The sequence below is a fragment of the Musca domestica genome, unplaced genomic scaffold (assembly GCF_030504385.1).
Source record: "Musca domestica strain aabys unplaced genomic scaffold, Musca_domestica.polishedcontigs.V.1.1 22, whole genome shotgun sequence".
In the NCBI taxonomy this organism is placed as follows: domain Eukaryota; kingdom Metazoa; phylum Arthropoda; class Insecta; order Diptera; family Muscidae; genus Musca; species Musca domestica.
This window is the reverse complement of record NW_026712262.1, coordinates 679,901-706,731: the sequence shown is the minus strand read 5'-3', so window position 1 is coordinate 706,731 and position 26,831 is coordinate 679,901. Positions and strand designations below refer to the sequence as shown.

Sequence of the window (26,831 nt, the reverse complement as noted above, 5' to 3'; positions counted from 1 at the left end):
TGGTAAGTAAATTTCAAGTATCTAATATTAAAATCCCCATTTTCAGTCTAATTCAAAAAAAAAAAAAATAGAAATGGGATTAAAGCTCTTTTGAATATTTTGATTTTCTTTGTATGCATATCCTTTTATTTTCCGTTCAAAGTCACTGTGCATACGCTTTTAATATTTATTTTTGTTTTGAAAAAAAGCTGTTCATTTTTTATAAAAATCTCATCAAAATTTTTAACTTTACCCATTTTAGGCTCCCGATGGCGATGTACAACCCAGCACCGAGGTGGATCTATTCATATCCACCGAAAAGATAATGGTCCTGAACACCGACCTCAAGGAGATCATGATGGATCATGCACTGCGCACAATTTCCTATATCGCCGACATTGGAGATTTAGTCGTATTAATGGCCCGCCGCAGATTTGTGCCTCAGGACATCGATGATGCCCCCAAACCGAATCGAACACCCAAAATGATTTGTCACGTCTTCGAGAGTGACGAAGCCCAATTCATAGCCCAGTCGATTGGGCAAGCCTTCCAGGTGGCCTACATGGAGTTCCTTAAAGCGAATGGAATTGAAGATCATCGTTTTGTTAAGGAAATGGACTACCAGGAGGTGTTGAATAGTCAAGAGATATTCGGTGATGAATTGGAGATCTTTGCCAAGAAGGAACTGCAAAAAGAGGTGGTGGTGCCCAAGGCAAAGGGCGAGATACTGGGTGTGGTCATTGTCGAGTCGGGTTGGGGCTCAATGCTGCCGACGGTGGTTATAGCGAATCTAATGTCCTCGGGTGCAGCGGCTCGTTGCGGCCAATTGAATATTGGCGATCAGCTGATTGCCATCAATGGCTTGAGTTTGGTCGGCTTGCCGCTGTCCACATGCCAGACATATATCAAAAATACCAAAAATCAGACTGTAGTCAAATTCACCGTGGTGCCCTGTCCCCCCGTGGTGGAGGTGAAAATCAAGAGACCCGAAACTAAATATCAGCTTGGTTTCAGTGTACAAAATGGTGTGGTATGTATCGAGTGGCTGGCTGTTGTTTTATTTGAGAGAATATGTTATATATAATGAGTATTGTTTTGTTTGCAGATTTGTAGTTTATTAAGAGGCGGCATAGCTGAAAGAGGTGGCGTGAGAGTGGGCCATCGTATTATTGAAATTAACAACCAAAGTGTGGTGGCAGTACCTCATGAGAAAATTGTAAATCTTTTGGCCACTTCTGTTGGTGAGGTAAGTAAAGTTGTCCTGTTATTTAAAAATCAGTGTATATAAATGATGTAGCGATGAAAAATATAGAAAAGGACCAAAGTCAAGCAGATCCGACAGAAAATTATCCGTTGTATCCGAAGCACATTGGAAATACACCAAACCGGATATAACGGCAATTCTATGCATTTTACGGCTTTGGAGCGGTTGAACTTTGAATTTGGATAGAACTAATATTTTCGAGCTATATCTTAATTTGAAGCCATTGCCACTTAAATTCAGGGATATATTTTTCTGCTTTGTGGAACCTTTCGAAACATATTGCATTTCTATAGCATCGACGAGGGAGGGTTAATAAGAAATTAGGATATTGGTTGATGTCAGTCTTCAGAAAGTTGATGATTTGAAGATTAAAGGTAATCTAAGTTGAATTGGAGAATCGTTGTCTTATCATTCGGGTTTGGATGTGGGAGCAAAATTACTTGTACTAAGAGGTCCGAACCGGGATCGAGACAAACATCGCACCATGGTTCTGCTCCGCTTGCCATCCACCTCGTAAGATACTAGGATGCATGGAGTGGATGCTTTTCCGGAACAGATCCGGTTTGAACCGGTTACAGGAGTATAGCAATATAGACCCCAGTAAGTCATCATGTTGATCGTTCACTCCCCCAGAATACAGAGAATATGCCGGAGCTTCAGGTAATTGCCCAACCCATCTGATTTTAAGGTAGCAGATCATAAAAGCTGCAGGCGCTCGCTACATACCTGTTGGTCAAATATCTAAAATAAAATCTAACTTCTAAGCAAAAGCAGCCGAATTAGCAAATGGGTGAGATAAACTTCGTCGTACTAACCCCAATAATCCCAAAGTTAAGGAGTAAACAAGTTAGTTTGCAAATATAAGCGGAAAAAGTGTCTAGAACACCTGAAGCATTGCAACGTCAGTTACGCTTCGAGTAACTTGGGGCCAACGGTTAAGTCGCTCTCGAACTCTGGAAAAAATAATGATTGGATATATGTATCATTTAACGGCGTAGAAGTAACAGATCAGAAGAGACCCAAACCGGCAATTTATAGAGCACCCCGAGAGTGAAAGGATAAGAGAAAAATTGTACGCCGCGTACAATACAAAAACCAACTTCCGCCCAAGCATGTTAGGAAAGACCTTCATGATCTAGAGAGAGAGAGAGAGAGAGAGGTACAGCGATATACGAGAGTGTCTCTGCATTAATAAATCTATCAAGCAGGTCTGAATGGTATTCACTCTGAAGTCATTAAAGTATATAAAGTGAATACCGTACTCAGAGTGAATACAGTTCAGTTGAAAAACTGCTTTCTCGCTAGGAGATCCAGAGAGTCAAAACTAGAGTATGGCCCTCAGAAGAGATTTGGGAATACATCTTCTTATGGTCCGAAAAGAAGCCGGTTTACTCTGAAGAGTTTCTGGCTTTGTCTGTGCTTTAGGATCCGACTCGTGCTCTACAAAACCGTAGCTCTCCGGAAGGATATTTCTGTCCACCAAGGGTCTGCGATTGGGTAAGTGCGGTAAGTTCTTTCGAACTTATCCACATATCTCAGCTTGGTTTTGATATATAGTCTTGGATTGCAAATACGGATCCCTACTATAAATTAAAATCACAAACTATTCTGAGGCAAGCCCCTGATCGTTTCATTTTCATTTATTTCCATCAATTCATTAAACAATTTAAAAATATCTTATGAGATAACAATAGTTCTTATATCTACTTAGCATAATTTCTTATTTTTCTAAGTTTATCTAATTACTACACTTTTTGATCTCAGCCATGCTGATACCTATCTATATACTTATATATCTATAAACTTATAATTATGATTATAATTAATATGATCTCATAAAAAAAGATGTTTAAAAAAAGGAGTCCCTAACATTTTGATTTTTAATTCTTACAACTAATTAAATCTACTCTTAAAAATACTTATTTTCTAAAGTTAAAACTACTTATAACTACTTAATCTAATAACTAATCTACTATTTACAATATGTACAATGGATGCTACACCGGCTATTGCGATACCTTATAGACGGGGTTTTCTAACGCGAGCGTCCCAAACCTTCGATGATAGAAGAGGAGATGGTCTTCTCTGTAGAGAAGACCCTCTTCATTCATCGTTAGTATACTGCTCGGTGGCCTATAATTGGCCCGAGCTAGCCTGTCCATGTCTGTTTCATGTTCAAGGCTTTCTCTTACTAACCTGTTATCAACTGATGCGGCTCTGTCTAGGCACTTTAGAGCGCTAGCCATAAGAAATTTATCTATACGGCTAAAGTCGATCGATTCGTAAATTACCCTGTTGGGAGGTAAACGCCAGGTTCCATCTTCACCCTGGGTTCGTCTGAGGCAAGCCCCTGCAAACCAAACACTATATGAGACAAGCATCACCAAGTTAACGAGAATTATTTACATTACGAAGTAAACCGACCGATTATCATCAATTTTTTTAGAGTTCGTCTTTTGGCAAAAAATGAATTGAGTCGGACAATAAATGTCACTTGTTATTTAACTTCCAAAATAGATAGATCGGACAGAATTGATAACAGAATCAGTGTTGCCACGGGGACTATAGGTCTTTCTCGTTATACCCTACACCGCATAGTGGTAAAGGTATTATGTCTTTGTTCATTTGTTTTCAACATGAAGAAGGAAGAAAAATATACTCATAGTTATTTTTGAGTATCTTCATAGAATCACATTCTGTATCGATTTATGCATGTCAGTCCATCCGTCCTTCCATGTATTCTTGTGAACAAAATGCAGGTCGCATTTATTATCCGATTGAGATGAAATTTTCGAGACAATATTTGTTTGGCCCAAAGACAAATCCTATTGAAATTAGTGAGAATCGGTTCAAATTTGGATATAGCTTCCATATATATCGATTTCGTGTTAATTGTGCACTAAATTGCCAATATCAGCCCAAATGACCTGAATTTTGGCACATCCGACCGACTTGAGTCTTGAAGAAATTACATCAAATTTAATGAAAATCGGTTCAGATATTGCTATATCCTCCATATAAATGTTTCATCCGATTTGGTGTTTAAATCCCACTTATAAGTAATATTCACTCCATAAAATTGATATTTGGTACCCGCCCAGAAATATCTCTGCCAAATTTTATCAAGATCGGTTGAGATTTGGATAAAGCTTCTATATATATATATGTCTCCAACCGATTTCGGGTTAATTGTGCACCAGATGGCCAATATCAGTCCAAATGTCCTAAATTTTGTCACATCCGACCTAATTCGACTTAGAAGCAAGTACATCAAATTTGGTGAAAATCAGTTCAGATATAGCTATATCTCCCATATATATGTTTCATCCGATTTGGTCTTTAAGTCTCTCACATTCGTAGTATGCATTCGACAAGAATGATATTTAGTACCAGATGTCTTATAGAGCTACCTTTGCCAAATTTTACCGAGATCGGCTAAGATTTGGATATAGCTCTCTAATCCGATTTCAGGTTTATTGTGCAAATATTGGCTATTTTATCAGCCGGAATGGAGTGAATTTCGGGTTGTATGTTTCCATTTGGTGAAACTCGACACCGATATATATTACTTCTCAAGTGATATCATGTAACCTACCCTAGCCCTAGCAATGTTATTTGGCATAAAACATAAAAATGTCTCTGTCAAATTTGGTGAAAATCGAATCAGAATTGCATATGCCTCCCTCGAATCGAATTGGATAGTTCCCTCTGAAATCGAATTATAACTACTCTAAAGCCAAATGTTGATAGATGGTATGATCTGTTTCAAATAAATTCTTTTTTTTAATGGGCGCTCTCCCAAATAAGCATAGTGGTGTCGGGTATTATATAGTCGGCCCTGGCCGACTTTTAACTTTTCCTTACTGGTTTTCCCTTGAATGTTACGAAAGTGTTCAAAGTAGTCTTTCCCACAATATATGCATAAGTAGTGGTAAGAGAGGCAAGGGAGAATCGAGAGAGAATAATTGTGCTTTGTTTATACTTTTTCGTTCGAGGGTGCCAATAGCTTATTCAAAGGCATAAGACCCTTTTCCATAGTGTGGTGAAAGGTATACAAACCACACCTCGAGCCGCCAACCAAACTTTAACAAATTTTAAAACTATTACCTATGGATTTTATAAACAATATAATAATAATTTATTCCTTGTTTCTCAACTAATTTTTATTTTTTCCCCTTTTCTATTCCAGATTCTAATGAAAACAATGCCTACATCAATGTTCCGCCTGTTAACCGGTCAGGAGAATCCAATTTATATATAAATAAGATGAAATTTAAGAATATATAACAAATTAAATAATTAACTTTAAGAAAACAAAGAAATATATAACCACAAACCAAAAAAAAAAACAAATAAAAATAATAAATAAAACGAAAATACCAAAAAATAATAACAAACCAAAAGCGTAAAACACACACACAAAAACAAATGTATCTCGAATCTATAACTAGTCTAACAAAAAACAAAAAAAAAAACAAATAAATATAATTTATATTTTATTAACAACAAAACCTATAGTAACTGTCTTTAAAAAAACAACAAATATTTATAATTTGCTAAAACAAAACTTTCTTTCTTTAGAAGACAAACAAAATATATAAAAATTCATAAAACAAAAATGAAATAATAATTGTAAATCTAAAAAAAAAACAAATATGAGACAAAATTATATAAGATTTATTTATTATAATAATATATATACAAAAAAAAAACAAAACAAATTATAAATATATATAAATAATTATATACTATATATACATATTGAACAAAAAAATAAATAAATGAAGAAAAAAGAATAATAAACTGTTAACTATTAAAAAAAATGAATTGATTGAAATCAATAGCAGATTGAAAATTGAAAAACAAAAGAAGACATTTAGTATTATCTTTAAAAAATGAATTGCAAACATTAAACTAAGCGTAACGTGTATTTTTGCGAAACAAAAAAACTCTATCTCCTTCTCTCTTTCTATTTATCTTTGTATTGTCATTTATTTATGAACAAATCGTATATTCTTGTGTTTGAAAACCACCAAAACAAATATGTATTTATTCCAAATTATAAGTATATTTAAAAAAAAATATTTACTCTAAACATATATGTACGGGGTGAACTCGGAATGTGTGCATACAAATGAAGTGCATGAAAAATCAGGAGTCCTCCTCAGGAAAATGTAGCTGAGTTTGGGATATCTGCTATAGCAGTTGTAAATGTGTATAGTATTGTGATTTGGCTTTATTAATATATAACGATTTCACAATGTTTTAAAAATTTGAACGTGAGAGAGAAAATTCTCTTAGAACATGTTATAGAGTAATTTTTGATTGGGAAGCTATCCCGCACACCTAAAATATAATTAGAGGCATAAATTTAACCAATTACCATAATTTCTTATGAGGCAAATTGCTTACAAAAGCTTTGCTGAGGAGTCTGCAAGATATTTTACTTTTATCGCTTTTTCTAGAAGCTGTCAATATTTCAAAAAAAGCTTAAAAATATTGGGGGCAAACTTAAAAGATAACATGCAACAATGTTGGTCTGTGGCGCTCCTTTTAAAAAGCTAAGGGTTTTTGTAACAGGTGTTAATCTTCACTGAACGAGACTCCGAACTCATACATTGAAAAGCCAATACACCGAAAACGAGTCACTGTTTGGTGCGTATTATGGCCAAGAGCCGTAATTGAGTATTTTTATTTTTTATACCCTACACCACAAGGTGGTCAGGGTATTATGTCTTTGTGCATTTGTTTGTTCAAAGTTTTGAATAATTACATCTCTGATAGAATGCGAAATAGCCATCAGATTAAATGTCAGTGAATATGGTAGATATCGGCCCACCTAAGGGTGGTATTCAAACTTGGTATATCTCAATATTTCTCTCAACTAGAGATCTGACTTGAATATGGTATTTACGGGCTTTTGTGATAAGTTCAAATATATTTTAGTAAAATGAGAGTATACATCTGCGTCTGCAATATCGACTGATTAATTTTAACTTATTATTCCAAATGTTAACCCTTTGTGCGTGTCAAGTACCTGATGGAGTGGGCGGATATTGTTCGTTTTTGCACCTAACCTAGCATTGAGAAAATATATTGAGATTGGCAAAGCTTTTTTGGGGGAGGCTCCAGAAGGAGTGAACCAGTGTTGCCCATCTCCGAACTAGCATTAAATCGGATATACCCTTCGAGAGACAGACAGACAGACGGACATCTCTAGATCGACTCCAAATGTCCTGAAACGGATTTTGTCCAAAGCGTCCAAAGCCAAGAGTAAGAGCCGAGTTTACCTCCTGTGCGAACTTTTTAAAGGGTTCTTACATAAAACCTGTCGAAAAAATCTGTTAGTTTCATGAAAACCAATTTAACTCGACTTTGGGGAACTGCCTCATTTTCCATTTTCGGTTGCCTTGGAAAAACCCACTTTTAACGTTTTTTTTATACCCTACACCACATAGTGGTAAAGGTATTATATCTTTGTGCATTTGTTTGTAACATGGAGAAGGAAGCGAGATAGACCCATAGTTACTTTTGAGGATCTCCATAGAATCACTTTCTGAGTTGATTTATGCATGTCAGTTCGTCTGTCCATGTATTCTTGTGAACAAAATTCAGGTCGCATTCATTATCCGATTGAGATGAAATTTTCCAAACAACATTTTTTTGGCCCAAGTACGAACCCTATTGAAATTGGAGATAATCGGTAAAAATTTTGATATAGCTCCCATATATATCTTCGTCCGATTTTCCTTTTATTGAGCACCAAACGTGTAATATCAGCCCGAATAGTATGGAATTTTGCACATGCAGCCAAATTAGTCCTGAAAATAAGTATGCCAAATTTGATCGAAATCGGTTCAGATATAGCTGTAGCTCCCATATATATTGTTCATCCGATTTGTTATTTTGTCCTCCGCAGCCGTAATATGCTCTGTAACAACAATATTTGGGAAAATATATCAAATGCAGCTCAGAAATACCTTTGCTAAATTTTATCGAGATCGGTTCAGATTTGGATATAGCTCCCATATATAACTTCGTCCGATTTACTTTTATTGTACACCAAACGTCTAATATTTGCCAAATGAGATGGAATTGGCACATGCGACCGAATTGAGTCTAGAAGCTAGTATGCCAAATTTGGAGAAGCTATATAGCTCCCATATAAATTGTTCATCCGATTTGTTGTATTTGTTACCCACAGCCGTAATATGCACCCCATAACAACGTTATTCAGGGAAATATATCAAATACAACTCAGAAATATCTTTGCCAAATTTTATCAAGATCGGTTCAGATTTGGATATAGCTCCCATATATATCTTTATCTGATTTCAAATTATTTTGCACAAAATGGGCAATACATTTCCGAATTTAAAAGATACAAATGCTTCGGCATATTTAGTCCTTTGACCTTTAAATAATAATTATAATCATAGCGTGTATGATTAAATTATCCCATAAAAACTTTTAATTGTTATGTGGAGCTCTACTAAATTAGCATAGTGGTGTAGGGTATCGGCCCCGCCCGACTTTAGGACTTTCTTTACTGTTTTTTTTTTTTTTTTTTTTTTTTTTGCAAGTTAGTTACATTTGTCACTACTGGATCTCGGCACTTATAGACATATAATATATGGCTAAACTGTAGCGCTTTTTTTCTTAAAAGGATAATTTGTGTAGGGCAGACTATATGACATTAAAGAATCTTGAGTTTTCCTCTATTATATTTTGGGGAAGGCTCTCTAGCTGAATCTGCAGTAAGTGGGATTAAAAATATGATATTAAACATTTTTTCCAATTTTCTTGAATATTTTTAAGGGGGAAACTTTTGTCTGCACATTTATGGTGCCACCACACATTTTCGTATTCGGACATAAAATGAAAAGGCTGCGGTTCAGATGTTTAGCCCCAATTAATTAAAGTTTATTCAAAGTCAGCGGTTAATTATCTCCAATCAGCAAAGGCAATTTTCACTTCCGAATCTCAATGTCAATCTTAAGAGGTTTTATCTATGACCGTGTCACAGATTTTCAAATCTCGTCAAAAATATTTCATATAAGATTCTTTACGGATTTTAGACCATTCATATTAAATAAAATGAAATTATGAAGAAAATGCAGACTTTTGCAGGACTGTAGTCAGATGTTTATCCTTTTTCAAATCAACTAAAACTTTGAAAATTTAAAAACAGATGTTGAGAAAGCGACGATCGATTCTTTCCAAATATCTCAAGAGCTGCCAACTCTCCATTTGATTTATTACACACCGCATTCGCATACACATATCTGAGGTTATTCCGTATAAAATGAAAGCTACATGCCTAGACGTCCATAAATAGAGCTAGAAAAACAAAACCAAGCAACAACAAAACCTATATATAACTAAAACCCTCCCCAACAAGAACAACAAAAATCGAATTGATTAAATATGCTTTAGTAACAAATTTAAAATGTAACGATATATTATTATTATTATTACTATTATAACTATTATTAGGTAGTTCCGGTTCTATATATTTCACACCTACAATCAAACATCAACACACACAGAAAAAAACAACTAACTACACCCCCTCACACACACCATAATGAAAAGTCCTCTACCAATGGAAATTTACTTTGTATTCAAATTGATCACACCAACAACAAAACAAAACTAATCTAAACTAAACTTGTACTCAACAGCAACAACTACAAAAATATCAATGAAATCCAACCAAATAAACACTCGCTTGATTATATACATACATATAAATAAACAAAAAGAAAAACCAAAAATTGAATAAAATTAATAAATAAATATTTAACAAAAAAATAAATTGAATTAATTGTATCCTTGTTTTATTTTTGCCATTAAATCCTTTGGGGGCTAACTCCATATATTTATCTATATTTAGCATATATAGAGAAAATATGTATTTACACATTGCACTATGGGTTTTTTTACGTTTATTTTGGCATAAACTCTAATTTCAAAGCTATGGAATTGAAATTTGGTTTGTATGCATTTTTTATGCTTCCAAGATGACCTACCAATTTTCATATGATTTGGGGCACTATTTCATATAGCTGCTATATAGCCGATCTGGCCGATCGGCTATGTTGATTTGGAGAAACATACTGCTCATTCATTACAATAATTATACTTTTGCTAAGCCATTTTGAATGTTTAGTTTTAAATCGCTCTAGTTTACGGATGCACTTTGGCAAATGCTTTTTTATATAATTAACAAAATTTTTAACTTGTTTTGATATCAAACGCATTTGGTCTTCATTTAAAGTGATATTATTGATATTCTGTACCACATATTTTACTAGTGCATCTTCTGAGCGATTGTTGCTGCTCCAAATTTCAATAAGCGCTGCATGGGCAAACACGTGTTTATCTGCAAAACACGTGTTGGCACAAAATAGAACAAAAAAGGCTAGTTACTCATTAATTAACACACTTTTGTTAATAACTTGGCATTTATACCTTTTTGCAATGCTTTGCCATTCACAAGTTACACTCCACGGAACACAACTACAATTTATAGATTTTATATAAAGCTATACCTAAACGAAACAATTCACAGTATTACAACAACAGACAATTATGACAAAAAGGGCACCTCGTCTTAATTTTACATACCTGCACTAACGTTTTCCATAATTACACATTTTATTTTTTTCAATTTTGTCAAATCAGAAGCACTTGAACTTAGCTGATCTTTACCGCCAGTTGTACCAAAACAAAGTGACTTTCAAACAGCTGACTTTAAAAGCTCGCCAGCAAAAAAGGGTTGCCACCCGTATTGATATTAAACTTTTTTTTTCTAATATGGGTATATTCATTTAGGAAATCAGTTAAATTTCAAAATATGAAACCAAAAAAAAATGACTTTATGCCAAAAAATCATGCTTTTTACCCATAGTGCATTGGAAGAACCGATAACAATAACATTTACAAATACAACAACACAAATCAACTGCGCCACAATATTTTTTTAGAAAACAAACGCCAACCAATTTTAATGACCTTTTGCGAATGGAAATTATTAGCGTCCTTTATAAAATAAAAAAAAAACAAATCTACAAGATTAGCTTTGTTATTTAGTTGCAAAATTGCAAAACTAATGGAAAATTATACCCCTACCTTATATTCTTCCCTTTCTATATTCAAAACCCCATTTAGCATAAGATTTTCCATAAAAACGGTTTGTTGCAATTTATTGAAATAACTTATTCCATATTAAAAAAAAATGTTTCAATTTTAGTTTTATAGTTCTATATAGGTTTCTAAATATTTCATTAGTATTCAAATAAACTACATGACAACAATATCTGAAAAACAGATCAATTCACTTTCCATACAACTTGAAATTGCATAGGATGAGGATCAAGAACAGAGTATATTGCCATAGTGATGAGGTGAGTATTTTTGTAGCGGTCGTCGAATACTATTTGTACCTAAAACCTTGGTGTTCGCCATTTTAGCTCAACTCTCAGTAAAATACTTGTTAGTATTCAAGTAAAAAAGCAACTGAGTTCTTGAAAATTTAAAAAACAAATCCGAAAAGTATCACTTAATTGAAAACTGATATATGGGGACTATACGAAAACGTGAACTTGCTTACGAATTTTTTGTCATATGCTGTAGTACCCATTGCGAACTTTAATTACGAAATTTGTTATAATTCCGGTGCATAATGTCGCAAAAATCATCAAAATACCGACTGTCGGGAGGTGCCGATATACGGGGGCTATACAAAGACGTGAACGAGCGTACGAAATTTTTTTGTCATAGGTTGTAGTACCCGTTACGAACTTCAATTGCGAAATTTGAAATAATTCCAGTAAATAACGTCGCTAATAGCATGAAAATACCGATTATCGGGAGGTACCGTTATATGGGGGCTATACAAAAAAGTGGATCTACATTTACGAACTTAACTTGCCTACTGGTAAACTATGCATGTATGCAAAATGTTAGCCTTCTATCTCAATTTGTTCGAAAGATAGCGTGACGCTAGATCGTCTTAGAATTTTACGCTGATCCGGAATATATATACGGAATATAGGGTATATTATGAATGTTTCGAAAAATTACAAATGGAATGACAAAGCTAATATAGCCTCTATAGAATTGTGGAGGATATAAAAAGCAGCTAATTTCGGCCGGTCCGAACTTTAAATACCCTCCACCATTTTGAAGGAACTTGAAAAATGTCAAAAAAAAACAGGTGAACTTTTTAGTAAAGTATATGATTTATAAATATGATTTATCAAAGGATATATATGATTTATCAAAGGATTTTTGGTAATTCGAACCATAAATGCACGAAAAGTACTAAAATGTACAATATTTGGTACCATTTCGTAAAGAAAGGTACTGAATGGTGCTAAACATGGTATTGCATGAACGGGTACTGCTTGAAGTCTGACATTGGGCATTAGGACCACTGTTTGTGGTTTGGTTGATATTTGGCATGAGATGTGGAATACGTTCTAAAGGTCCAGTTGTGTACGAAAAAAATTTAAAAACCAGTAATGAAAGTCTTAAAGTCGGGCGGGGCCGACTTTATGATACCCTACACCACTTTGCTAATTTAGTAGAGCTCCACATAACAATTAAAAGTTTTTATGGGAGAATTCAATCATACACGCTATGATTATAATTATAATTTAAAGTTCAAAGGACTAAATATGCCGAAGCATTTGTATCTTTTAAATTCGGAACCATTTGGTGCACAATTAATTTGAAATCGGATAAATATACATAAGGGAGCTATATCCAAATCTGAACCGATCTCGATAAAATTTGGCAAAGATATTTCTGAGCTGTATTTGATACATTTCCCTGAATATCGTTGTTACGGAGTGCATATTACGGTTGTGGGTAAAAAATATAACAAATCGGATGAATAATATTTATGGAAGCTATAGCTATATCTGAACCGATCTTCATCAAATTTGACATACTAGCTTCTAGACTCAATTCGGTCGTAAGTGCCAAATTCCATTCCATTTGAACAAATATTAGACGTTTGGTGCCCAATTAAAGGTAAATCGGACGAAGTTATATATGGGAGCTATATCCAAATCTAAACCGATCTCGATAAAATTTAGCAAATGTATTTCTGAGATGTATTTGATATATTTCCCCAAATATTGTTGTTGCAGAGTGCATATCACGGCTGTGGGTAACAAATATAACAAATCGGACGAACAATATATATGGGAGCTATAGCTATATCTGAACCGATCTTCACCAAATTTGACGTACTAGCTTCCAGATTAAATTCGTATGTGGCAAATTCCATCCCATTTGGGCAAATATTAGATTTTGGTACACAATAAAAGATAAATCGGGCGAAGTTAGATATGGGAGCTATATCCAAATCTGTCCCGATCTCGACAAAATTTGGCATAGATATTTCTGAGCTGTATTTGATATATTTCCCCAAATATTGCTGTTACTGAGGGCATATTACGGCTGCGGAGGACAAAAATAAAAAATCGGTTGAAAAATATATATGGGAGCTATAGCTATATCTGAACCGATTTCGATCAAATTTAGTATACATATTTTCAGGCTAATTTGGATGTATATGCAAAATTCCATACAATTCGGGCTGATATTACACGTTTGGTGCACAATAAAAAGCAAATCGGACGAAGATATATATAGGAGCTATATCTAAATTTTGACCGATTATCGCCAATTTCAATTGGGTTCGTCCTTGGGCCAAACAAATGATCTGTGCAAAATTTCATAATTTCATAAGACATAATACCCTGACCACGTTGTGGTGTAGGGTATTAATAGCCCGCCCGTAGGTTCATCAACCTGCGTACGTCCCTGTTATAGTCCCTTTTTACCGTAACCTAGTTGTTCGTAAATTTGAGAGCTTTCAAATAGTTGCACCGGCCTTTTTTAGGATAATCTCAACCTTTTAGGACAACTAATTTCACCATATCTTAATTTTTCAAATTGTGGAAGGTATAAAACGTTTGGCATAGCCGAGTTAAAAACAATTATCTTATTTTAGTATTTAATAACCAGAATGACATTTTTAACCCGAAGTCGAATGGGCCGACTGAATGTCACCCTACACCACAACACGCAGTAGAGCTAACCGTAATAAATAAATAAATATATCCTACTCTGAATCGATTTCCACTCATTTTTACTAGGTCATTGTACCTCTCGAACCAAATATAAAGTAGAATTTGAGAAGGCTTCATATCATCTTACATATTTGGGTTAATAATGCATTTATGGAGCATAACAATTTAAATAGAATGAAGGTATATAAGGTCCACCATCTTTTTTTTTTTTTTTTGTTTGTAACACGGAGAAGGTGGCGAGATAGACCCATATTTACTTTTCAGGATATTCATAGAATCATTTTCTGAGTCGATTTATGCATGCCCACCAGTCAGTCCGTCCGTCCATGTATTTTTGTGAACAAGATGCTGGTCGCATTTAATTCCCTTATCGTGATGAAATTTTGAAAACAATATTGGTTCATGTTATATATGTTCATATATATATATGTTTCATCCGATTTGGAGTTTTAAGTCCCTCACATGCGTAATATGTACAGCTCTGAAATAAGTGTATAAAATTTTGTCAAGATTGGTTCAGATTTTTTTCTTACTTTTTCTTACTGATTTTACGAATCAAATGATATATACCATCTGAAGCCATATGAACAATACTGGAAAGCACCATTGCCGGCAATGCAGAAGGTTAGAATAGCGTAGAACTACCGGATAATCACATCTGAAATGTGTTCACTCTTGATAAAAATCCGGTAGAAAAGTAAAATAATCGTTAATATATTTTCCTTGCAAAATCGTCTGAATATTCTCTTTGAAAACTTACTGCACGCTTTATCTAAATAAAGTTTCCAAAATGATAGCTAATCAAATTTGTAAATGTATTCCTTTTTATCTACAATATAATCTAAATTTTAGGAAAACGGAGTTTGGTCTCACTATAGGATACGAATCGTTAGGTAGGAACATCTCCCCATATAGGGATATTTTAAAAATATAATTTATGTCCATAATCAAGGTTAATGAAGAAGTAAACACTGAAAATTGAAATTAATCCTTGACCGTTTCTTATTAAAAAAAAACGTCACGTTTTCCTTTAGACAGCGTTGTTAACATTAAAACTCTTTGCGATCCAAAATATTTAACTTCGGCATTAGTCAGAATTCCGAAAAATAAATATTTTATTAATATCCAAAAAAAAGGTTTGTTTTATTTGTTACAAACACATCGATGTTAACCTTCGTTGTCTAGTTTAAATCGTATAATTGAGTATTTCCCAAAAGATGTGCATTCGAACAAAAACCGGCTATCTTTTGGTTGAACGTTTAAATATTCTACACTAACATTGATTTATGATTGTTTGTATTAGGTTTAGATTTTCGCTTCATTAAAAATTCCTAAAAGAGAAACTGACACAAAAAAATATAGGTCAAGTTTATTGGGTTATCCAAAAAGTTAGAGATTGTTTAAATGTTTTAAAATAACTTTTTTTACAACGGTACACGGTAATTTGGGACTTATGCTGATGAATGAAAACGTACAGACTTTAATTATCTGTGCAATTGTCTAATATTAAGCTTTTTTTTAAAATATTAAATAGAAAATACGAAGAGGAGAATGTGAGTTACAGTTTGAGATGGGAGTCGACCGACGAAAATTAGCTTTTCAAGCAAAAATATCAGAATATGATTTAAAATTAACCATTTTGGGGAAGTCCGAATCATGCTCTTTTTAAGCAGAGAAGCCAATATAATATCATAGCATCGAGAAGATGTAAGCGACGGACAGCATTGAGATATGCTGTGAATATGGAATATATCGGTCCACTCCTTCCGGTACCTCCCCACAATTTTTTTTTTTTTTTTTTTTTTATTAATATATTTATTAATGCCTTCTATCTTAATTTGATATTTACATTAATTATGAAAATTATCAAAAATTATTTAATTCATCAGGGTTCACCCAGTGGTTTGCCCTTAAAATATTACTGGAGTTCTATGATTCATATATAGTATAATAGTTCTTACAAATTTTAGGTATAATTGGCTAGAGTCATTAAATTAAATCTTGAGGGGCCCTTCTTCTCAATCTTGTGAAAGTTTCAGAGCTTGCCATTAAGTTTACAGCTAAGGGGTTGGGATGTGATTCTATTCTCAGTTTGTAGTTTTGAAGTTGGTGTACTATTTCTTCTTGCACGGTTTTCATGTTCAGTTCCTCGTGTAATCTTTTATTCGTTACGAAGTATGGCGCTCCGGTAATTTTACGCAATGTTTTTGATTGAAACTGTTGCAGTACTTTGATTGTTGTATTGGAAGCAGTTCCCCATAACTGGATACCGTATGTCCAAATGGGCTTTATGATACATTTGTATATTAGTAGTTTGTTTTCGAGACACAGTTTTGAGTTTGAGCCAATTAGAAAATGCATTTTATGAATTTGCAAGTCAAGGGCTTTTCGCTTTGTTTTTATATGTGTGTGCCATTTAAGTTTATTGTCTAGATATAGACCGAGGTATTTAACTTCTTTCTCCTGAGGTAGTGTTATTTGATTCATTTGTACCGGTGGACATATTCCCTGGTTGAGGGTGAATGTTGCATGGTTGGACTTTGTTTCATTTGTTTTTATACGCCAACGCTTAAACCATTTACAAAGTATGATCAGATATTTTTGGAGCAAACTGCTGGCCATGTCAGGATTTTTGTGCACTGCAAGAACAGCAGTGTCATCCGCGAAAGTTCCAATAACAGCAGTGTCAGATTGCGGAAGATCTGATGTAAACAGAAGGTATAATATTGGACCCATAACACTACCTTGAGGAACACCAGCTCTTATACACTCAAGGTTGCTGTTTTCGTCAATCTCGTGTACATAGAAGAATCTGTTTTGTATGTAAGATTTTATAAACAAGTAGAAATTGATGGGAAGAAGTTGTTTTGCTTTGTACAGTAAACCGTCATGCCATACTTTATCAAATGCTTGTGATATGTCTAAAAAGGCCGAAGTGCAATATTGCTTTGATTCGTATGCAGCATTTATTGTTTCGACTAGCCTATGAATCTGCTCAATAGTTCCATGACTTTTTCTGAAACCAAATTGGTGTGGTGGAATAAGTTTGTTTGCCTCAATAATAGGTGTTAATCTTTTAAGAAACAGTGATTCTAAAACCTTGGAGAGAATAGGCAATAAACTGATTGGCCGATAAGATTTAACTTGGTCTGCCGGTTTTCCAGGTTTTTGGATCATAGTAATTTGGGCTACTTTCCATTGAGGGGGAATAAAATTGCGTGTTAAACAAGCGTTGAAAATGTACGTGATAAGGTTAATACCATCTTGTGGAAGTTCTTTAAGAACTTTTGGAGTAATTAGGTCATATCCAGGTGCTTTACCAAGTTTTAAGGACTTTATCGCTTCCGAAACTTCATTTTTCGAGAACTTTTTATGGGTAAGTCGAGTTGGTGTGGCTGATTTAGGTAATTTTTAATATAATCAGGTGTTTCTTCAGAGTTATTAGGCGTGAAGACGTCAAATAAGTGTTTTGCAAACACTGTTGCTTTTTCCAAGTTACTTTTTGTCCAGCTGTTATCAAATTTCCTAATTGGATAGCTTGTTTTAGGCTGGTTTTTGATATTTCTGGTTAACTTCCACAGGGAATAGTCTGTACTCATGGTTGTACCCAAATTTCGAATATCTCTTTCAGTGTTCCTTTCGTTTATACTTTTTAACATTTTTTGAAGATCAGATGTGGCTTTATTGAGTATTTTTTTGTCTTCTGGCGATTTAGTTTGTTGCCACCTTTTTCTAGCCTTTCTTTTTTCTGACAGCTTACTTTCTAATGAAATATTAAAATTTGAGGGTTTGTCAAAGCTGCACTTAGGCGTGGAGTTCCATGATGACATTTGGATGACTTGAATTAGATGTTCAACAGCTACTGTAATTTCTTCGTCGGTTTTTAGGGAAAGCTTTTGATTTATAGTATTGCTGATTTGATAACGAAATAGGTGCCAGTTTGTTTTTTTATTGTGCAGTTTACACATTTGGTTTTGGTTTACATGTTGTGAATGTAGCACTAGAGACACTGGAGAGTGATCAGATGACAAGTCATAGCTAGTTACACATGTTTCTGAGTTTTCTGGAATGCCCTTGGAGACACAAAAATCTATGAGGTCTGGAGATTTATTTAGATCAGTGGGCCAGTAAGTAGGCGAATTGGGAGAAATAGTTCTTAAATTTAGGTCTTTTATAGCCCAAAAGAGTTGTCTTCCTTTTGGTGTTGTGAGGCGTGATCCCCAATGGACGTGTTTTGCGTTATAATCTCCGCAAGCTATAAACTTGTTTCCCAGAGTTTTGAAGTAACTAACGTATACATCTTTTTTTACGTTGTGCCTTGGAGGACTATAAAGTGATGAGACTGTAAGAGGCCCATGTATAGTTTGGACAATAATACTTGTCGCTTGTATTTCAGGTGTGCAGTAATGTCTTCCTTGGTGATGTTTTATTGTGTTTTTTATTAATATGCCTGAACCACCACGCGCCTTCCCAGATGGATGCATGACGTGATAGAAGTTATATTTTGGAATGGATAAATGGTTTTTATCAGTAAAATGTGTCTCAGATATAAGAAATATATCTATATTATTAGTTTGTAAGAAATTTGAAACTTCTAAAGTATGTTGTGATAATCCATTTGCATTCCAGAATATAACTTTTAAAATTTCCATTCTTTAGATGTGGGAAAGTTTTTCAGAGATACTCGTAAGAAGGTTTGACATTTGTTTCATTAGTATATTTAAACCACTCAGCATTTCATGTATTTCTGGAAGTTTATTAGTTGTTGTCTGTTGATTTTGTGGTTGTGTTCCGCTAGGTATTTGATTGTTTTGTATAGCGTTTCTAGCTACACTTGAATACTGGACGTTCTCCCTTCGCTCAGCTGAAGTGGAAGGATGCTGCGGCTCTAATTGCTCATTTATTGTTTTCCTTAGAGAAGGGTAATGGTGAGTATAAATTTGTTTGTAAACAGAGCAACCTTTGTAATTTGCAGGGTGGTTGCCATTACAGAGAGCACACTTAACTTCATTTGCCCAGTGTTTTTTAGGACAAGACCTACTTTCATGGGGTCCTGCACATTTTACACATATCGGTTTTTTTCGACAGTATGCCTTTGTATGACCATGTTGTTGACAATTAGTACATTGTGGAATAATTTTCTTAGGACGTGGTGGTTCAAATTTAATTATATTTGACATTAGTTTTGTTATTGAGTATATATCCTTATTGTTCGGCTTACTTACCAATACCAGTTCAAATAGAGGAAGAGGCTCTTTTTTGTAACGGCTTTTTATGTTCCATATATTAGTTACTTCATGGCCAAGGCGAGAAAGTTCATTTTTGAGGCATTGAGTGTCTATTGAGGGATGCATGTTTCGCATAATTACTTTAAAACCTCTTTCACACTTTGGTTTGTAGGTGTAAAACTCAGTATTCTTCTGTTCTAATTCGCTGACAATTCTTTTGTATGTTTCATGTGTTTTTGGTTGGATCTTGACCTGCTGCTTACGAAGAGTTTTGATCTCGTACTCATTTGGGACAGTCTCTGACAATAGTGCAATCAGAGGTTGAATATTTGAAACTTTGTCAACGAATATTGGCGGTGGTTTAAAAACCTTTTCAGGGGGGTTTGAAGATGGTAATGGTTCATTTTCACTATCAAGGACAGCAAATTGATTAGTATTTTTTGGGGTTTTACTTAACCAGTAGTTATTCCCAGTTGCTTGTTTTTTCTTATTTTTGCCACTTTGTGGGCTTTCTTGTTTTCTTTTCTTGTGTGTTATTTTTTGCCATTCATTGTCTGGCTTGGCATTCTTGTTTTCATCTTCAACGAAGTTCTGAGTTTGCTTTTCAAAGCGACCTACTTCTTCTTGAAGTTCATCTTCATCCGTTTGATAGGAGTCAGGTTTTTTGTTTAATTGTAGTTTCAAAAATTCTACATCTTTTTTGAGTTGACTGCAAAGTTTCTCATATTTCTCATTCCGTTCAGTAAGTTCGGCATTAGCTTTCTCCAATTGTTGCAATTTATTTAATCGGAAAGAGCCAATGCTGTTGCGTGGGGTTACTTCATAAGGTACTCGATCGGAAACAGGGTGACTCATGTCGATTTCGCTATAGAGGTGTTTATCTTAGACACACACCACATAAGCACGACATTACCGACCCAACACAAATTCCGTACTTTACTTTTGGAAGCAACTCTGTGTTGTAAGGTGTAAAAAAATACAGCTCCACAACCACTATTTTGAAAGAAGCGACCAGCTGATGTTGTAAATTTGATAAACAAATATTCAGCTGACTCCAATATTATTTGTCTCTTTCAAATTAAATTTTGTTTGTTTTGCCAATAAAACAATTTATTGGAAATTTTAAAACTTTGATTTGCGAAACACTCACCGTCGACGATGACTAAACGTGGGTGAAATTGTGTTCCTGAGGAATTACTGCTCCAATACAACAACAATCCGCCAACTATAAATCGCTCTGAACGGTGAAAATTTGAAGGTTTGTTGCAGCAACGATTAACACGTCCGTCTGGTAAGCTACAACGAACTAAACCACAATTTTTAATATCCATGAAGCACCTAAAAGTCGAAGTTAACATCCGATTCCACTCAGACTTGGCACATCTCAATATTGCTATTAATACCATATCTGTTATAAGGAGGGTAGAGATCGAATCATTCCTTATGGTACCTCCCCAACAAAGGGTCAAAAAGGGTAAAAACGATCATAAAATCCCAAATATGCAACGGGTTCTTCATGTTATACCATTATTTCTACCAAAACAAAATCTGCTGCGAAGATGAGATATATCGGTCCACTCCTTCTGGTACCTCCCCCAAAGGGTCAACATTTTGAAAATCCATGAAGCTCATAAAATGCGAAATTAACATTCGGTTTTATTCAGATTTGACAGATCTCTGTATTTCCATCAACACAAGATCTGGTATAAAGATGGAAGAGATCGAACCATTTCTTCGGGTACCTTCCCCACTTAGGGTTCGACATATTAAAAAAAACGCTCAAATAAAGCGAAATATGCATCCAATTCTCTTCAAATTTCACACATACAAACATATTTGCTAAAACAAGATCTGTTGTGAAGATTATATATCTGCGAACCCCTTCTGGAACCTCACTCACAAAGTTGCTTCGCTTGGCCGATAATGGTGAACTGCCGAATTTGGTTTTCTCCGATGAGGTCAGCAGAACCTGTGCATCTACGGTTGGTCACCAGAACTCAAGCGAATCCCTCCACCAGTTGGAACGAATTTGGAAATAAAATCCTTAAAAAATTCTGTTAAAATTTAAAACATACCGAATATAGCCTTTATATTGGTGTCTATACGACGTGGACCTACATAGGCATTGTTTGTCATAATTCATTACCAAATTCAAATTCGAAACATAAATAAACGGTGAATAATGCAGCTAAAATCATCAAAATATCGTATATAGGGAGGTACCGTTATATAGGAGCTGTGCGAAGACCTAAGCCAGCATAGACGATTTTCTGTCATAGGCTGTAGCATCCATTACGAACTTCAAATACGACATCTCAAACAATTTCGGTGAGTATTGTACCTAAAATCGTAAAAATACCGAATATAGGGGGAGGCTATATGAAAACTTTGACCTACATAGCCCATTTACGAACTTAACCTGCCTACTGGCAAAATAAACATATGTTCAAAATTTTAGCCTTCTATCTCAATTCGTTCGAAAGATAGCGTGATTACAACAGACAGACGGACAGCGCTAAATCTACTTAAAATTTTACGCTGATCAAGAATATATACACTTTATTAGGTCTGACATGAGTATTTCGAGGAGTTACAAACGGAATGACAACGTTAATATACCCTCCATAATATGGTGGAGGGTATAAAAAAAAATATTTGGGCAATATATATTCCGGACCCAGTTTCACCAAATAGAAAAATTCGGTTTAATATGAAAAAATCTATTCGATTACATATATGGTTCACATTAACCGTAAAATCGGATGATGGTATATAAAAATCTGAAGCGATTTTCATAACATTTGACAGAGGCATTTCCGAGCAGTATCCGATGCCCGGTATCAAATATAATTTTTGTGGAGTGCATATTACGCATGTGAGGGACTTTAACGCCAAATCGGATGAAACATATATATGGGGACTATAAATAATCTGAACCGATTTTCACCAAATATGACATATGTGGTTCTGAGTTCGGTCGGATGTGCAGAAACTCATCCAATTTGGACAAATATTACACTTATGTTGCATAATAAAATTGAAAACGGACAAAGTTATATATTTGAGCTTTATTTAATTTGGACAGATTCTCATTAATTTTCATAAGATTCATCGTAAATGATTTGTGTAATTTATTTACAAAAGAACATGACGGACATACACAAATCGACTCAGAATGTGATTCTGTGAAGATCATAAATAAAAACTATTCCGTTTGCTTCTGCATGGGTAGAGTATAAATTCGACCCTCTAAATATTGTGCCCGTCTCCAAAATAAATTCCTTAACACAACACATATTTACCAAGCATTTAATCCACATTTCGAAGTATCTACACTCCAGAATAATTTGCTTTCACAATTCAATTTAATTGAGAAGCAACAACATCTACACAACGCATGTTAGCAAAAAGACACACATACATAAAAATATATTAAAATTCATATATAAATTAAAAATAAACATTTGTATTATAAACTGTGAATGCTGTTTAACACATAATAACTATTAAAATATATAAATAACTGAAAATAAAACGTTAAAAATAATAATAACACTCGGAATTAAAATATTTTTTAAAAGCTTTTTCTATATATTATTTAAATCGAAAAACTATAATAGTAAAGTAAAATCCAAAAAAAATATATATATATTAGACCTTTCAAAAATGTAAAATGTAAAATATATTTATAAATAAGTAATTATAGCTACGATAAACGTATTTTCAACGGCATACAAAATTTGAAAGAAAAATCTTCCGCCATTTAAACCACTGCGCAGCAGTTCATTCAAAAACCAAAGGCATTTAAATAAAATTTAATGCTCATTTCATATACATAGATTAACACCTGTTCAAATAAATACATGACACCCTGCATCTTCATAAAATATTTAATATTTCATAATATATTTGTTTACATTTTCAACCGCTAAAAGGTTCAAACATCAAAACTTACGAACATAATTTTACCGAAGAAACAGTGATTGATCAATTAATAAATGGTCAACATTTATTAGATTTTTTCATATCTCTAATAGAGCCTCGTTGTCATTTCAAAATTAAAACATTTATCTCGGGTTCACTAAATTCCATTACTCCTTTTCGAATATTTTTTCATAATTTATTAACTTACATATTATTTATTTAAAAATAACTCTAATAAAAAAAGAAATTCATTTAGAAAAAAAACTTAAAAAATCGTCAACTATTTATCATGGTTAAACATGGAACTAAATATAAACATTATATAAATACAAAAATAAAATTAAAAACCAGTAAGGAAAGCTCAAAAGTCGGGCGGGGCCGACTATATGATACCCTACACCACTATGCATATTTAGTAGAACTCTCGTAAAAAGGTTTATACATGGCATTTCAGAGCTCTATCAGATATTTGGTACAAAATCAAAATCTATCTAATTCTATCGTGCATTTTACGAACTATAGCTATCTCTGAACCGGGTTTCTCCAAATTTTACGTATTAGCTTCTAGACTGGTGATTTGGGCTGATATTGACCATTTAGTGCATCCCGAAATCGGATGAAGATATATATGAGAGCTATATCCAAATCTGAACCGATTTCGATAAAATTACAAACAGCTATTTCTGGGCTGTATCTTATATCTGGTACCAAATATCATTCTTGTGGAGTGCATATTACGAATGTGAGAGGCTTAAAAACCAAATCGGATGAAAGATATATATGGGAGCTATAGCTATATCTGAACCGTTTTTTTCCAAATTTGATATACTTGCTTCTAGGCCGAACTTGGTTGGGTGTGCCAAAATTCAGGTAATTTGGACTGATAGTGGACATTTGGTGCACATTTAACCCGAAATCGGATGAAGATATATATGGGAGCTATAGCTGTTTCTGAACCGATTTTCTCCAAATTTGTTGTATTTGCTTTAAGGCTAATCTCAGACATATGTGCCAAAATTCGGGCCATTTGGGCTGATATTGGCCATTTGGTGGTCAATTAACCCGAAATCGGATGAAGATATATATGGAAGCTATATCCAAATCTGAACCGATTTCGATAAAATTTAAAACAGCTATTTCTGTGTTCCATCTAATACCTGGTACCAAATATCACGGTTGTGGAGTGCATAGTAGGAATGTGAGGGACTTAAAGATCAAATCGGATGAAAGATATATATGGGAGCTATAGCTATATCTGAACCGTTTTTTTCCAAATTTGATATACTTGCTTCTAGGCCGAACTTGGTTGGGTGTGCCAAAATTCAGGTAATTTGGACTGATAGTGGACATTTGGTGCACATTTAACCCGAAATCGGATGAAGATATATATGGGAGCTATATCTAAATTTGATCCGATTCTCACCAATTTCAATAGGGTTCGTCCTTGGGCCAAAAAAATATTGTTTGGAAAATTTCATCACAATCGGATAATAAATGCGACCTGCATTTTGTTCACAAGAATACATGGACAGACGGACGGACAGACGGACTGACATGCATAAATCGACTCAGAAAGTGATTCTATGAAGGTTCTCAAAAGTAACTATGGGTCTATCTCGTTTCCTTCTCCATGTTACAAACAAATGCACAAAGACATAATACCCTTACCACTATGTGGTGTAGGGTATAAAAATTAAAAAAAGTTAGCTACGCAAATTGATAAATAAACCATTATAGAACAAATGCAGTAAACTGAAAATGTAAACCCAAATATTCGAAACAAAAATATATATATTAAAGGAAAAATAAATGATTGATATTGCTTAGAGTTTATTTAATACATACGAAAGAAAAAAATAAATGATATGTATACAAAAATTAAAAATAAATATTAAATAATAAGTAACATTATGTAATACACACAAAACAAAAACAAACGTCAACATTGCATAATGAAATAAACAAGAATTATGTATAACAATTTAATTTAAAAACTTTTTTTCATTTAAATCTTTGGGTAAAGATTTTGATATTTGAAAGCATATACAACCAGTAAAGAATGTTAAAAAGATGGCCGGGCCGACTTTCTGATACCCTACATCGATATGCATATTTAGTGAAGCTACTCTATACAAATAAACGCTCATACAGGGTGAGATGAAAAAACTGCAACCAACTTCAGATTGCTGTCATTTCTAAGCCACTCGTCCGACAGCTGTTAAAATTATTCCAGTGACAGCTCATAACATTGTTTACAAGCGTACAAAAGCATTTTGGTGAGAATTTTCCAGAAAAAAAATTTTTCGTGATGGAATTCAAGCGTGATGGTGTGATTTCTTTATATTCGGCTGGAAAACCACAATTGGCTATCGTTAGAGCACTCCAGCATTTAAATGTGAATAAATCTTTTGTGTCTCGTACCATCGCTCGTTACCATGATACTGGTAGCGTAGCTCGACGTCAAGGAAGTGGACGGAAGAAAACAGCAACATCAGCAGAAATGGTTTGAAAAGTAAAGAAGCGACTTGATCGAAACCCGCGTCGCAGTGGCCGAAAAATGACTCGTGAGCTGAACATATCGCAATATTCCATTCGGCAAATATTGAAAAATTAGCTCGGGGTAAAGTCATTGAAATTCCAAAAAGTGCAAGAAAGAGAATAGACTAGAAAAGAACTAAAAAGTTTCTTCGCTTGGCAAAAAGTGATAAACTGCCGAATTTGGTTTTCTCCGATGAGAAAACATTCGTTGTCCAGCAGTTTGTAAAAAACAAAATGATCCTCTTTACTTGCCAAAGAGGTCAGCCTTCGGTTGCCCACCAGAACTCAAGCTTCGGCCATGGTGATGATGTGGGCCGCCATTACATTCGGTGGTCGCTCTCCGCTCGTATTAATCGACCGTGACATCAGAATAATCGCTGATTATCGCGAAAATACTCTGGACGGTGTATTAAAGCCTTGGGCACGCAAACATTTTGGTCGCAGACCTTGGACATTCCAACAGGACTCAGCACGCTCCACCCAAGAATGGTTATAAAATGAGGTTCCTCGGTTCATTTCCTGCGCACAATGGCCACCAAACTCTCCGAATACCAATCCGTTGGACTATTGTGCTTGGAGAATTTTGGAAAGCAAGGTTGGCACTAAAATATACCAAAGTGTCAATCACCTCAAGCAAGCGCTTTACCGGAAATGGGCCAAAATACCGCAGAGCAACATTCGGGCAGCGTGTGACGATTTCATTGGCCGATTGAAGGTCACAATTCGGGCCGAAGGTGACCAATTCTATCAAATCTAAACTTATTCTAAAATTTGATGCTATTTCCGACA

The 26,831-nt window shown here is 34.4% G+C and overlaps 2 protein-coding genes across 4 annotated transcripts in view; both read left to right on the top strand.

Annotated features, from left to right (window-relative positions):
* The window catches only part of LOC101899342 (probable serine/threonine-protein kinase DDB_G0282963), a 548,840-nt gene extending 540,341 nt beyond the window's left edge, over positions 1-8,499 (top strand). For all 3 annotated transcript variants that reach the window (XM_059122912.1, XM_059122910.1, XM_059122911.1), the window contains 3 exons: positions 242-1,009; positions 1,085-1,225; positions 5,433-8,499. In XM_059122912.1, the coding sequence (XP_058978895.1) occupies positions 242-1,009; positions 1,085-1,225; positions 5,433-5,504 (981 nt within the window). In that variant the 3' untranslated portion in view covers positions 5,505-8,499. The remainder of the gene's footprint in view (positions 1-241; positions 1,010-1,084; positions 1,226-5,432) is intronic.
* A 12,162-nt stretch (positions 8,500-20,661) lies between these two features.
* The window catches only part of LOC101898989 (uncharacterized), a 29,845-nt gene continuing 23,675 nt past the window's right edge, over positions 20,662-26,831 (top strand). Inside the window, exon 1 of the mRNA XM_005178210.3 lies at positions 20,662-20,871. The gene's annotated coding sequence lies outside the window, so the exon portion shown is untranslated. The remainder of the gene's footprint in view (positions 20,872-26,831) is intronic.